The sequence below is a fragment of the Indicator indicator genome, chromosome 12 (genome assembly GCF_027791375.1).
Source record: "Indicator indicator isolate 239-I01 chromosome 12, UM_Iind_1.1, whole genome shotgun sequence".
In the NCBI taxonomy this organism is placed as follows: domain Eukaryota; kingdom Metazoa; phylum Chordata; class Aves; order Piciformes; family Indicatoridae; genus Indicator; species Indicator indicator.
In genome coordinates, this window is record NC_072021.1 from 28,731,843 (window position 1) to 28,747,617 (window position 15,775).

General features: G+C 38.3%; 1 protein-coding gene across 1 annotated transcript in view; it reads left to right on the top strand.

Moving 5' to 3' along the window:
• The first annotated feature begins 4,550 nt into the window (after positions 1-4,550).
• Positions 4,551-15,775, top strand: part of ZFPM2 (zinc finger protein, FOG family member 2) — a 248,397-nt gene continuing 237,172 nt past the window's right edge. Inside the window, exons 1-3 of the mRNA XM_054385435.1 lie at positions 4,551-4,574; positions 5,227-5,257; positions 11,670-11,828. Of these exons, the coding sequence (XP_054241410.1) occupies positions 4,551-4,574; positions 5,227-5,257; positions 11,670-11,828 (214 nt within the window). The remainder of the gene's footprint in view (positions 4,575-5,226; positions 5,258-11,669; positions 11,829-15,775) is intronic.

Here is a 15,775-nt window from a genome sequence, read left to right on the forward strand (position 1 = left end):
GGTTAGTTGTCCATTGTATTTTTCAGCTTGCACAAATAGTGCTGTAATGCTGTTACTATTTGAGCATCTTAAAAAGACAAAACACATTTCAGCCTTATGGTGCACCATCGTAAACTGTAGAAACAGTTTCTGTGACTGATCATACCTGGCAATCTAGCAGGCAAAATGAGATCTGACTATCCACAGAAAAGAAACCATACGTTAATATTCCCTTGCATGGACCCTCAGGACCCATGGGATTGCTTTACACTGGAAGGATGTTGCCAATGCCATATTTGTGGCATGTTCATATCATCGAGCCATAGAAGGGCTGAGATTGGAATAGACCTCAGACATCATCTACTCGAACCCCCCTGCCATGGGCAGTGATGCCTCTCAACTAGACTGGGTTTCCCAAGACCTCATTGAATCTGACCTTAAATACCCCCAGGGAGGAGATTTCCACAACCTCCCTGGACAGCCTATTCCAGAGTCTCACCACCCTTCTACTGAAGAACTTCGTAAGATCCAGTCTAAACCTACTCTCCCTTAGCTTCCCTTCTCCAACCTTCCTGTAGGATCCCTTCAAGTACTGGAAGGAAGCTCTAAGATCCCTCCAGGGTCTTGTCCAGGCTGAAAAACCCCAGCTCTGACAGCCTATCCTCATAGCAGAGGTACTCCAGCCCTTGGATCATCCTTGTGGCCCTCCTCTGGACTTGCTCCAACAGTTGTGTCTAAATACTGCATTTTATTCTCCTGATTTTTTTTTTTTTTTTAGATTACTTGGTTTTTATTAAAAATATACAATATTCATTTATCTTAGAATCTAATCTAGAAACTTAATTCTAATTTGAGACCCTTTTGTTTTGTTCTGCATATTGATAAATGCTATTATGCAATTGAAAATAATTAATCTCCTGCAATTATTCGAAGCTCTAAGTAAATACATAGTTCTTTAAATTTTAGATACTGTTAAGTAGTATTTTTATTGTATTTGTCAAATTGCCATGCATCTGTTAGAAAAAGGTGGTGAAGTTTGTGGTTTAGCTAATTCGTAACATCTCAATGTTCCTTTGCTCTTACTTTGGAACTCTTGGGCCCCTCAGATCAAGTACGATAGTCCAGCAGAGAGCCGTAAGGATGCTGAAGGGAGTGGGACATCTCCATTATAAGGAAAGGCTGAGGGAGCTGGGGCTCTGTAGCTGGGAGAAGAGGAGGCTGAGGGGGGGACCTCATTCATGTTTATGAATATGTGAAGGCTGAGTGTAAGGAGGATGGAGCCAGGCTCTGCTCAATGATGTTCAGTGGTAGGACAAGGGGCAGTGGGTGCAAGCTGGAGCAGAGAAAAACCTTTTGACTGTGAGGGTGGCAGAGCCTTGGAAGAGGCTGCCCAGAGAGGTTGTGGAGTCTCCTGCTCTGGAGGCTTTCAAAAAATGTCCTGAATGCTTTCCTATGTGGACTATTCTAGGTGATCCTGCTCTGGCAGGGGCATTGGATGGGATGATCTTTCCGAGGTCCCTTCCAATCCCTAAAGTTCTTTGGTTCTGTGATTGATTTAAGCATGGTGGATTTTTTTTTTTAACATGTGTGTCTGTTACATCACCTACTGTGTTTTAAATTTTTCTTTTAACTGTCATTAAGTTATGGAGCTATTTAGATGCTTACATTTTATTGAGGTTGAACCAAAATTGGCACTGAATTCTACATACAAGCTCTGTAGCTTTGATATGTTATTAGAAATAAAATTTGAGCTGTCTTTCAGGGGCTTGTTTTTCTGCAGTATTCTGCTTTGCTTATATCAGAAAAAGCAGAGGTGGGGGAAAAAAGCAAAAATAATTTGAAAAGAAACAGCAGCCTGTGGGAGAAGTCATGAGTTCACTGGTGATTTTCTGGACCTAAAATGTCCAGATGCTGTTTTTCTGCTTTTTTGATTTAATTGTATGACGACGTACAGAGATGAGAGACCAGTTTCCAAGCACATGATGAACAAGAATAATCTGCAGCTACATACAAAAATAGAAAATATTAAATAAACAGAAGAAAAAGGCACCTTAGTTTTCTATAGCAGTATAGGGTGTCTTTGCTGTATGAGGAAAAATGTGAGTATTTTGTCTTGAAACTGGGGATGTAAAATTACAGTGAGTAATGAGTATGTATTCCTCTGATCCCTTAATGTACTTGATGTGAGGTTCCTCTTTCATCGTAGCTAACGTGCTGGCCATTAAATACACTGCAGTAGCATCATTAGTGGCTTCAAAGTGCTCCTACTTGCATCCCATTTTTCCCTCCAGCAGGTGAGTGGGAACAGTGATTAGCAAATACCAGTATCTGTCACTCATTACGCATGTGATTGCCAGAGAAGTTCTGTGTTTGGATTAAGGGCTGCGTTGGAGCTAGGGAGTGAACTTTTGCTGCCCTTCATTACTCTGAAAAGCTTTATGCTCTGAGGATGACTTGGCCATCTCTAAGATAAAATTCATCCTATTTGGGGTATGATGTTGGAAACTGCTTTGCTGTAGCAGTTCTTGATAAAGGAAATAGGCTGTAGAGAAAGGCTTCCTGAGTAACAGAGAATGTGTTACTTAAATGTTTGAGATCCTGAATGGTGAGATTAAGACATGCAAAGAAGCTTCTGTTGCTTGCCACTACCACAGTTTGCTAGATCTGGAGGAAGGGATTCAGTGAAAACTTCTGGATCCTAAACTGTCAGAGAATTTCACTGGGCAGAGCAGCATGACATAGATGTTGTTTGACAGGTGTTGACTTATTAGTGTAGATGTGTCTATTTTTTTGTTCTTCTAGGCTGGGTTATTAAAAAAAAAACTGTGGGAGTAAAACAAAATGAAAAGGAAGTCTGAATATTTTCCCCAAATTGCACCTTTAATTCTGATATGCCGTATTGCTTGTAAGATGCAAGAGCAGGGATTTTCTTCTGTTGGAGAGGTGAATATCAAAACTTAGAGTACCTTAACCTGTAGAAAACAACATGAACCTTGTGTTTAAAAAAAAAGTTCCAAATATCTCATGTGTTTTTTCTTCTTCATACACTTGCATAGATATAAAACTCAAGGACATTTCTCATAGATGTATGAACATCAAATATTTGAATTTTTATTATGTAGATACATACACTTGTAGTGAAAGACAGAGTTAAGAAACCAATTTCTTACAAAAGGATGCCTTCTTTATTTATTTTATAAGCCTCTAAACTTAAGCATTATTTTCATACTTAGATATCTGAAACAATCCACAGCAACTGGATAATATTTCCATCAATGTTACCCATGCATCGTGGGGGCAAATTACATTGCCAGTATTTCAAATGAGATTGCCAGTTGTTTCAAAACCAGTTTTGTAAAAGTTAGCAGATAGGAATCATACAGAAAGAAATGCTGGGTTTAAAGACTAGAAAATATGCCATAAGCCAGAGAAAAATGCTTCAGGGATAGTATTTCTATATAAGCACACAAGAAATTGTCCTTGTTTGTTCTGTTACATTTAAGAAATCCACTGATAAACTACCATTGCGAAATTATTCTAATACAGGAGGTTATCTACAAGCATCACAGATCCATCTCTGAGAGCTTTGTGCCTAATGTCCTGTTTGCCTTGAAGGCTTTAGTTAAAAATTTCCTTGAGAAAGATTGGTGCACTGTGATGCTATGGCAGTTCTGTGCTGCTGCTGTGATTGTAGTAGGCTGTTGAGTCAGGAGACTCATCTTGTCACCTCTTCTTCCTCTTGCACCAGAAATATACAGAACAGCATCTGGTATGGAACTGCTAATGACTGTAGGTAGGATTAAGACAGCCAAGAGAGCCAGGAAGTCATCTTCTCCTTCTGTACCTTTGTGCTTGAAATACCTCTCAGAAAATTTGGTCCTCCTGACTTCTTTTACTTTGATCTATAATGTATCAGAGCTTGCAGTCTTTGCCACTTTCTAATAAGTGCTTACAGAGTGGAGTGTGGCTGATCAGATTGTTAAATGGATGATCGAGATGGCAGAATAGGAGGAGGAGCAGGGCTCAAACCGTGTGCACAGTTTATGGAATGAGTTTTGTCATTGTTAGCACCTGTTAATAGTTTCCAAAGTGTGGTTTCAGCTGGAACCAAACTTTTTTGAAATCTGCTGTATGGAAAAGTAGTTACTGAATCACAGAAAACATCCTGTTGGAAGAAACCTCGAAAATGATCCAGTCCAACCTTTGAGCCAGCACTGAAGGGTCAACACCAAGCCATGTGCCCAAGTGTCAGGTCCACATGCTGGGTTTATTTGTGTTTTAGGTTTTTTTTTCCTGAATATTTGTTGGTAAAATAGTAGGACACCTGTTCTAAAGCCAGTGTCACTGTAAATATTGTAGCTGATGCAGGTTGCATCACTAAAGGTGCTCTTCAATGCTTGCTTGCAGTGCTTTTCACTGAATGTTTAGGCCTTAAGCATAGAATCATAGAATCAACCAGGTTGGAAGAGACCTCCAAGATCATCCAGTCCAACTGATCACCCAGCCCTAAGCAATCAACTAGACCATGGCACTAAGTGCCTCATCCAGTCTCCTCTTGAATGTCTCCAGCGATGGTGACTCCACCCCATGTCAAAGTATTTCAAATTGGGAAGCTTAAGCAGAAAGTGCTTAAGTTAAAATATGGCAGAGAAGTCATTTCATGTTTACTGTGGGGTAAGCTCCCACCTAGGGTCTGACTTCCAGAGTTCACCTCACCAACACCTTGTGTTTCAGTCTTGGCTGAGCTGTGTTAGTGCTGTGTGCTAAAACCCACAACGTTTGTAGCCGTGCAGATGCCTCATGAATTTGTCTTGCAAATTCTGACACTGCATGGATTAAGACAAAGTAGATACAGGAAATTAGTCTAAGTGCGCATTTAATTGTAATGAGGTATTATTTACCTGTTGTCTCAAGTTTTTCCACTAAATCTGGTAAGAGTAACTGGTGAGACATTTGAAAGCTCTGGATCCCCAAGGACATTACAAGGCCTTCAGGAGGATTCTCTCAAAACCTTTTGAAAAACTGGGGGACTGAGGCACATAGCTAGCTGAAAGATTTGATGCAGTTCTCCTAACATGTATTGGTGTTGAGAAAATTCTAAAGCTTAAATTAACTGGTTGGTTTATTATTTCAAGAAGAAATAAATTAATCAGGATCAGTGCCTGCAGGTGACTTAGTGATGCAAAAACATTTCTCCCCTTCTTTTCTAGTTTAAATCTCTTTCTATATTTCAATTGCCCATGTTAGCCTAGAGTAGGAACACATACTGTTACTTCTGGTATATTTCCAAATGATACAAATACATCTAGATGATCCTTGAGGTCCCTTGCAAACTGGTATTCTATGAATCTATGAATCATCAATTCTTTTTAAAAAAGCCTTTCCCAACATGAAACTATCAGCTTTTGTCAGAAGACAGAGCAGTGTTGTTAATTCTAGAAGATCCAGATAACCTTCTATTTAATTCTTTAGAGTATTGTAACACACTCTGTAGTTTTTATACAGTGAGATCACTTAAGATGCCTCTGAATTCACACCTTTGGCAGCTACTGCAGTCCTGTGGTAAATGAGCATCATCTTTTATGATTAGTTCTCCCTGTACTTGTTGTGTAATAACAGTGCCACACACCATTTACCTTTCTTTGATATTCTTTCTCTGCTCATATTGAGGGGAAATCGATTACACCCTCAGGTTTGTCTGAAGGCTAAATACATCCTTTCTGCCTTTGATGAACCAAACAAGGTGCACCTTGCAAAGCAGAGCTCCATCAGTAAAAGAATTCTGGTAGCTCTTATGGATGGCTGTGTTGGAGAACTAAACCTAGAAATCAGCAGGAGTCCCCCACATGAAAACTAAAATTTGGCAAACTGACTATAGGCACTCTTGGTTTTGTTGGGGCCTCTTGGATACCAGTAAGTGAAAAGAAGACAAGAGAATAAATGAAAGTGAAGTTCCAAATTAGTGGAACATTTAAAGGTCTTTGAAAAGTTTATATACAAGCACAGTTAATGCTGTCAAGCACCAAAGTGCCAAAAGACCTAGCAGTGAAGAATATTAATCTGCTTTTATAAAATCAAAGGGTTCATATTTTTTGCTGTAAAGAAATAATTTAAATAAAATTTGACCCTTTCTACAATAGTCTGTGGGTCAAATTGAACCTACTATTAAAATTCTCTAATATCTTTCTTGTATTAGCATTTCAAAACTCAATTTAAATATTCACAGAGCTCTTTTTTAATAAACTTAACAAAATTCAGGTAATTTCCTTCAACTTTCTTGATTGAAGGAAGGCAGTAGGTACAGATATAAAAAAGATGTACAGCTACGAGCAAAACCTGAAATCAATTATATATAAGAAATAACATAACACATGGAAAGAAATTAATCAAAAGAAAAATTTCTGCTATATGATTTTCTTGGTCTGCTACCTGCAGGCAAGGAACGTAAATGAAAAAAAAAAATTCAGCATTCTTATAGATAAGGAGAAAATTAATAAAACTGTTTCCTTCCTACTAGATCCCCTGATGCAACTTCTGTTAAAAGTGAGTGGCTGCAGGAAGACCTTGTATGTTTAAAAAGAAATATTTTTATTTGTTACCACAGAAATAACTTTTACGCTTTATTTTTGCTTTTAAGCTCAATTACATCACAGAATCACAGAATTATCCAGGTTGGAAAAGACCTTGGAGATCATCAAGTGCAACCTGTCACCCAACACCATCTAATCAACTAAACCATGGCACTAAGTTCCTGTATTCTACTGTAAGCTGATGAAAATTATGTGGCAGCAAGGAAACACTGGATAGCTCAGCACAGAACATGCAAAATGCATGTTGTTGATCAGTGAATTTCAGGCCTCTCTGATTTATCAGAGTTGTTATTATTTAATGCTGCTACTACTAATTATTCTCATTAACCTCTCCCCAGCCACTCACTGTCAAGTACTGTAGGCTTTCTGAAGCATTCTTAATTCATTAAGAGCACTGATTTATGTTGCTGCTCTGGGAATGTAGGAGAATATTGGTAGGTGGAAAGGAAGCTTAACCACTTAACATTTTCATAAGATAATTATTTCAATGATACTTTCCCACTGTAGGATACATGCAACTTGAGTGAAAAGCACTGGACAGGAAAACATCGATGCATGTGCTTCATTTAAGCATGCATTTAAGTGGTTTCATTTAGGGGGAAGTCTGATGAATCTGGGTGTGAGAACTGGCTACAGAAGTTACCCAGATGAATGTTACTGAATTTCAGTTATTTCCTTACAGTTACAGTGCCATAAAACTGGGGTCATGCATTGATGTATCAGGACTAACATGCTCAGGGGGGTCGGATGCTCAGATTTGTGTTTGGAGTAGTCTTTATTTTAGCAAAAACATCTTTAGTTAAGTGCAGGTAAACTCGGTTTTGTTGGTTCATTCTCAGTCTTCACCATGTCATTAAAATTCTTACAGTATTTGTTTTATTTATTAAAGGTAGCCTGTCAAGTGTTGAGATAGCATTTGTTACTCCTTGTGTAAAAATTGCCACATAGCTCTCTCTGTGCATTTGTATTTATGTTGAAGTCTATGCCTCTTTCAGAAAGGTTTATTCATTTGTTTAGCATTTAAAAATACATTAATAATTCTGGAAACAAACTCACAAAAAAAGGTGCTTGAGTGTCTGTAAATCTGGTACAAATTAGGGAGCATAGTTCAGATTTCTCTGCACTGCTCTGCCAAGTGGCCTCAATCAGAAGTAATTTTCTCCATGAAGGCACATGCAGCTCATTCATCAGCCTCTCCTCGCTAGGTGCTGTTATTTGTGTCAAATCTGTGTGGGGATTTTTCAAAGCGGACTACTGTGTCCACTAAGCCAGGCAGATTTCTGCCACATAGACTCCTTCATTTCTGTCACTAATTGTACTGCTTTCTATTGTTTCTTTTTTATCTGGAAAATAAATATATTTATGATTATATCAATAAATATCCATTAGATTAAGTACCAAGTGAATAAAGATACTACCAAACCCCTCAAAATCTCCTGTGTTGGCTACTAAAGTGTTTGTCTTTTCTATAAAGGAACCAATTTTTTTCAAGAGCTTCATGCAATATCTAGAATAAAGTAATGGAAACTTCATTTGCCTTCAATCCCCCCATTTAAGATTAGAAAGTGAGATTTTACCTAGTGTGTTTGGGAATTCTTAACCGATAATCTGAAGCATCTTCCCTCACCTTAGGGGTGGCATCACACCCTTTACAAAGTCCTAATAGGAAAAAGTCTGGATGTTTGGCTTCTCATTGCAGCCTATCTCTGGAATTAACTGTTTAAATTCTTCAACTGTTTCACCTTGAAATTATACTGTTTTATTGCAGAACCTAATCATATCTCAGAGCTGTTTACTGTCAGACCACTGTGAAAGATGAATTTCAGTAGTAGGAATTATTTGGATTTACTTTTGTGTGTCATTATGGCAATGGTTGGTGTTAATGTCAAACTTAATCAGCAGTTACTGAGAAGCATTTTTCATTAGAACATGGATGGGATCTTAACCCTGTCCCAGCTGAAATTAAAGCAGACATAGTACATGTGCCATAGGTGCTTAGTAACATGATTGACATGAATAATGCATGTAATAAAGTAATAATAAAGTAAATCAACAATTTAAAAGAAATCAGCACTAAAGTAACTGATTAATCTCTATTTGGATTGTGGTAATAAATCAGAATAATAAAAAAAAAAAAAAAACCAAAACATCCCACTACAGAGAAAACACTTCCTAGAAATTCTGTTCCATTTAACAATTTATCTATTTTTGTCAATATAACTTTGTATTTTTTAGGTATTTGAAATCAGGGAACAAGTGGAGTAGATTCTGTGTAGGCTTGATTCCTAGATAGAGCAGCTAGTACACTGAAACCTGACTTTTATGGTCTTGAACCAGATAAATTCTCAGTTCTCTAGGTGACTTGATTTACTGGTATCAGTAAGAGGTTGTTGGAGGCATGTGGCCGAACTAGGCAAACGTAAGTCTGCAGAGTTTGAGTTTGCATTAGTCAATAATATGTAATTCAGTGCACCCTTTAATGTGAGAGTGTGGGGAAAAATACTTATTTATGGATGTGCAAGTAATTAGATGGAGTAGTCAAGAAGACAGAGTTTAGTCTGTTTAAACTTAGTAATAAGTGGCTTTTGATTTTGCTGTTTTAACTCATTCTATGATTGAGTGATAACTAAAAATAGCCACAGAAATCCGGCATCAATGTTTCACGTGAAAGTAGTAACCAAGAAATACTTATTTTTACTGTTATTCTTGTGGGTTGGCCTTACTCATGTGAACAATGCCTTACTCTTTAGTTAAAATTATCAGCTCAATTAAAGTTACCAGTTTATAGATCTGTGCATGAGCTGAACATACTTGAACACTTAAAAAATGAGAGATGAGTCAACAGGAATAAGACAGAATTTGTCCTAAGGATTAGGTTTGAGATGGGCTAATTAGACAAGGCAGCAGCATCATGAAGTCTAGAAAACTATTTATGCACTGATCCCTCAATTTCAACAAAAGCCCTGCTGTTTTTTGGAGTGCAGCATCTGATGTCAGCGCTTGAGATTAGGTAGAGTTCTGATGCGTGCTCATATGTGACTTGAAAAACTTGGAAAGTTTCCTAGGCACGTGGCTGATGCAGAAGATGGCCTTTTCCATCTTTATACATGGCAAGCATTGACATTTCCCTTAGAATGGTATATTTTTTTGTTTCGTTGTGGTTTTCCTTCCTGCTTTATTTATCCAGATGTTACCAGGAGTACACACCAGGAAAGGACTCTGCTGTGTCACCTAGTAATAATATTATGAAATCTGAAAGGATAGTTTGTGTAGACCCTCTCCTGCTTTCATTTCTGACATGAAACAGGTCACATAGGAGGTGCCCTAGCTGCCCAGGTTTGGCTGCAGTGCTCTGCTCTAGTGTGTGCTGGAGCTTTGTTCTCTCTTCCATGCCACAGCCATTCTTCATTCCCTGTGCATATGCACTTGCTGGATTGATTTCCCCCCCCCCCCAGCATGTCTAGAAGATGCAATTACTAGTAGTGGATACTTTGATAGTGAGAGTATTTCTTCAGCCATCATAATAGGCGCTTATTTTAGGAGATCTGAATGGCAGCTAGTGGTGGTGAGTGTGTGTCCACAAAAGTGTGTTTGTTTGGTCAGATTCTCAGCTGGCACAAATAGTCATATCCGTATAAGCTATATTAATTTATGCAACACCAGCTGGGAATCTCTATCAATTTCAATAAAAACTAACCATCACATTCCTCTGAAGCAAGGATTACACAACCTAGCCTAAAGTGAATTTTGCTGTTTTATTAAATGTACGTAGTTGCTGGTTCATCATAAATGATATAAAATTAGAGTGCAGTCAATATTTGATTTCTTTTAAAAATTTATCCCTTGCTTTTCATTGAATGCAACAGAAGAATCATTTATGCATTGTATCTCAGCATGATAAATTATATAGGGATAGTGTATTTAATACTGGAAAACTATCATATAAATACAAATTGCTTTTTTTTTCATTAGCTAGCTAGCTTTCATTTCAAGGAAGAACTACTCAGTCAATTATAAATGAGGCTATGCTTTCATTGGAGACTGAAATATGTAATTTTTTTTTCAAGCCTCAGCCATGTATAATGAAATCTATCTTTTGAAATCCAATCTTAAGATGGGTTTTGAAACATATTGACATTTAATAAAATCATAGTTAAATTAAAATACGTTCAGTTACTTCAAATCGCTGTTTAAATATGTCGAAAAATTCTACACCTGCACAAGATGTCTTCAGCAAATAGTTACTGTTAACTGATGACCGGGAGCTGTGTGTGTATAAGAAAAACTGTGGGTTTTGACCACATTCCAATTGGTAACCTGTGTTACAAGTCTGCCAGGCACTGCCTCTTCAAGAGGCAGTAGTGTCTCTAGGTAAGTGGAAGTAGAATTGAAGACCTCAGGCTGCTATTTCAAATTCAGATTTGTGCCTTGCTTCTCTAACTTGTTTGTTTCTGCGACCTCAGCTAGTAGTTGACCGTGATGGTTGTTTGGCCTCTCTGGAATGAAGTGATAGTCTGAGCCCTGTCCCTTGACTGGGAGTCTGTTAAAATTTCTAGCAAATGAATGATCATGGGTACTGTCCGGTGCTGGTTGAGGCAAAACAGCAGAACCAGCTGAAGTTTATGCTGCCAGGATCTTTTGCAGTAATTCACTGTTGTCTGTACTGTTGTCTGGAGAAATGAAGCCCGTAATGTGAAACTATTAATTACTGTAATTCAGCATCAAAAAACAATGTCTACAAACAAAAGAAGGCTCTTCACTGTCTACATGGTTTTACAAACATCGCTTTGATTTCCATTGTTAAAACTGTGTGTGCTTAATACTAGAGCCTGAATGAATAATTAAAAAGACCCCATGCAGAAGTACTATTAATACATATTATTAATAGCATTTTGCATATCCTGATGTGAAGTCATCAGGAAAACAGTCACCTTTCATTTCAATTTCCATAAAACGTTATTTGTCCAATTCTAATAAATTCTGCAGCTGGCTGTGGAAGGAAGAACTTGCTCCAAACTTCCACTTACAAGTTCACTAAGGTTTTGTTTCACATTCTCCTGTTAGTTGGTTTTGCCACAGTGTTCCTGATTCTTTTTAAAGGGCCCCTTGAGGATGCTGTTGAGGAGGAAGAAGAAGAATGCCTGTCTGAGGAAAATGATACTGTCTCAAAAGAAGACTTTCCATTGGAGGAAAGCTTTTCTACAGAGTTTGAGCCTGAAAATCTGAGCTGTGAAGAAGTGGAATACTTTTGTAATAAAGGTAATCATTGTAGCCCGTCTCTTGAGGGAATACTGGCCAGATTGTGTCCAACTGCTCAGAAAGATTCTTTGGTTTGAAATATACAAAAAGTCCTATTAATGCAGTACCTTAAAAATAGGAGTGGAGTTAAGCCTGGTAAGGGGTGAATATTTAAATGTATTGGAAGTTGTACTTTTCAGGGAGGTGAGTCATCTTGCCTTCAAAGTTTTCTTCCCAAAGTGTTATATTCTGCACATTTCACTGTAGAGAGCAGGCCTCAGAATCCAATAATTATCAGCTCTGAATCCAGCAATGCAGCATGTCTGTTCGTTGCTCCTTTGCCTAGAAAACACTGCTAGAACAACAGATTGCCTGTAGATTCTAGGATTAAAATAGAGCTTATTATAGAACTTTTTATGCATGGTAGGAAACTAGTGATCTATGAAAGTATAAGTTTTAAAGTTGCAAATGCCTTTTTTGATGCATTTGTTACTTGAAAATTATTGCAGATAAGAGATATTTTAGCATAAGTCACACCAATTTCTTCTTGCCCAGTCTTCAGTCTGCAAGGTTGTGCTGATTCCCATTCATGTGACAGAAAAAGTGCATTGTCATGTGCTGTTATTTAGATCATTGATTTAACCTTCTTCCTGCCAGATTTCCATTTGATTGCTTTGTTTGTCTTCTGCAGGTAAGGATGCCTATCAAATAGCTGGAGTTATTGTGTGACATTCTTCTGTTAGTCCACAACCCCCTCAGGCATTTGGTTATTGATGATTTCTCTGTCTTTCCATACTTTCCAGACATTGACATACATTTTCTTATAATAACTTGATATGCTCATGCATTTCCTACATGAAAATGTGTTTTCTGTATGTCTTCTATGTAGCTCTTGCAGACTTTTGAAAAAATAATGTACTTTTTGTGCTACAGGGTCTTTATATTTACTAAGCCACCCTAAGCAATCAAAACAGTCTAGTCAGAGTCTAGCAGCCTCAAATCTTTGAAGGGAGAGCAACCAGATAATGAATGGAAGTGCTTTACCAACAGGGAAAGTCAAGTGCTGTGGTAACTCAAACACCATCTTCCTGTGATTAGCATTACTGAGCAGTTGTTGAAACCATCATCCTGGAAGAGTGTGCGCTGTTTGCAGCCTCTTGCTCCAAGAAGGACGTTCAGCTGCTGGAGCTTGTCCAGAGGACAGTGAAGAGACTGAGGACAAATCTTGGGAGGAGTGGCTGAGGGAACTGAAATGGTTTATTCTGGGGAAGAGGAGGCTGAGGGGAAACCTCCTGGCTCTCTACAACTACCTGAAAGGAGGTTGTGGTATGGTGGGGGTTGGTCTGTCCTCCCTAGTATCAAGTGATTGAGAGGAAGTGGCCTCAAATGTGCTCTTGTCGCTGAGAAGGCCACATTCTGGGGGGTATTAGAAGGGTTGCAGTTAGTAGGTCAAGAGAGGTTCTCTTCCCCTCTACACTTTGCCCTGGTAAGGCTGCATCTCAAATACTGTGTCCAATTCTGGGCCCCTCAGTTCAGGAAGGACCTCAGGTCCTCTGTGCTTGAGAGAGTCCAGCACAGAGCCACAAAAATGCTGAAGGCAGTGTAACATCTTCCTTACGAGGAGAGCCTGAGGGAGCTGAGGGCTCTTTAGCTAGGAGAGGAGGAACGTGAGGGGTGACCTCATTCATGTTGATAAAGAGGTGCAGGGTGAGTACCAGGAGGATGGAGCCAGGCTCTGCTGGGTGATGCCCAATGCCAGCACAAGGGGCAGTGGTGGAAGTTAAGGCATGGGAAGTACCATGGAAACATGAAGAAAAGGTTTTCCAGTGTGAGAAAATATCACTGGAAAAGGATGGAATGGGAGATTAGAAATGTATTGGGTTTTACTAGTGGCTCAACTTCTGTTCACTGTCCTTCTTCTTCAGTGTCACATCTTAAGTGTGTAGTCTACATGTGAGGCCACATATGGTTTTCTGAGGATAAAACTCCAGAAGACAAAGCTAATCTGGAAAGCAAATACATTTAGTTAGTTATTTTTTTTTATTTTTTTTTTTAGTGGAGAAGGGTCTCTGACTGTATTCTGTAATACTTGAAGTGAGACTGATTATCTTTATTTTGTCATGAATCTATTAATCATTCCTAACCTTTGATTTCTTTGTAGTGTTTCAGTATTGAAATTGAAAGGTAGTATGAGAAATGAGCATCTCTTGCCTAAAAATATTTTTTCTTTACCATCATAAATAAAATCTTTAAAATGAGATCCCTACCAAATAGGTTAGAGAGCAAATAAGTGCGTCCTAATTTCTCTTCTGAGGGCTTGGCTTCCTGATTTTTGTTTTACTCTTTGATCGTGTTGGCAGCCTGTAAACCACAGATACCTTCAAAGGTGGGAAATCTATTTGTAGATCTGTGTTTTCTCATGTGATAGGTTTCCTTTTCTTGGGCAACAGCAGAATTTGTGTGGAAATCCTTCATATTTCCTCTGTATTCTCCTCTTGCTAGTATGGACCAGTTCTAGAAAGTAAGGTGATTTTAGTGGATATAAATACTCATCTGTCCTGCATCCCCATTTCCCTCCCCTGGGGTTTTTTCTTCTCTGTCCCAGAAGAGGAGGACAAATGAGAGTAGTGAGAATTCCTGCAGGAGTCAAGAGATGTGGGCAGCAATGGCACAATTGTAGGGGAGGAGGTGTTTGTGAGATGTCACCCGTGGTATGTTCTTTATACTTCCCTGGTTATGTAAATCACCTAAAACCTGAGGCTTTTAACTATCCAAACTAGACACTGAAGGCAGAAACTTAACTTAGCTCACAATTTATTCAGATGAATGAAAGTAGAGGAGGTACAAGCTCCTAACTTGTTAACTTTGGCTTTTTGACTGAAGAGATTTTCCTGTCAAACAATGCCTGATGTTATTATAAGCAGAGAGCAGTCTCTTATGTCTGTCTTGCAAATAGCTAACCTTTCTAAAACCATGCTTGTCCTTCCCACCTTATTCATTTGGGTTTCTAAGATTGATTCAGCAGAACAGTTGCCAGAATTAGAAGGCAAAGGCAAAAAAGCCTCTGCAAGTATGAAGCAAATTAATCACATTGATTAAGCTACATGTCTTTTACAACTTCTCTGTTTTCAAAATGATGACTTTGGGCTATTATTTTTCCTTCTTGCTTTTGCTCATCAATGGGTTTTATGGCAAGGAATTTAGAAAATTCTACCACCTTGCACTGCCCCCACTCCCCTTTTTGCAACAAACCCCAAACTATGCCACATATGAGTAATTATTCCTGTGTAGTCTTCATTTACACTCAAATTTGAAGAAGTGAAGCATGTAAATATTAAAAGAAGCATGTAAATATTAAAAGCAAACCCAGAAATTAGCAATCTGGTATTTTTCAGGGATTGGTTTAAACTTGCAATAGTGAATTTAAACTTTAGGATGAAATTTCCCATCTAGTAGTAATTTTTTTAGAAGACCCTCACAATAGATGACAGAAGTTTCATTTACAATTTTGACAGTGAAATTAGGGGAAAGAGGGAGTATTTTGGAAACAGCAATAATAGTAATGACACCACAGTCATAGTGTTCTTCTCTTGCAAATGCTGCTCTGGTCTCAATCTTTGGAGCAGAAACAAAAACTTTGGGAGGAGGTAGCCTCAGTGATACTGCATTGTGTGTTGTCAGTTTGTGGCCTTTGAAAATTGCTGTTTGTGCTTTGTTACTCCAAATTTCTGCACTGGAGATAAAGACACTATCTGATGGTTCTGTCCACAGAAAGCCTGTATTAGCCTGGAACCTCCATGGCTGAAGACTTTTATTTTTTTATTCTTAGTGTGCAGATAATGAGTATCTGGAATCAGTCTGCATCGTCAGATTAAGATTAATCCAGATTAAATTCAGAACTAGAGGATTTATTTGATAAGTGCCAGTATTTTGATAGAGTGAATAAGGAGAAGGTAGCTGTCTCCCAT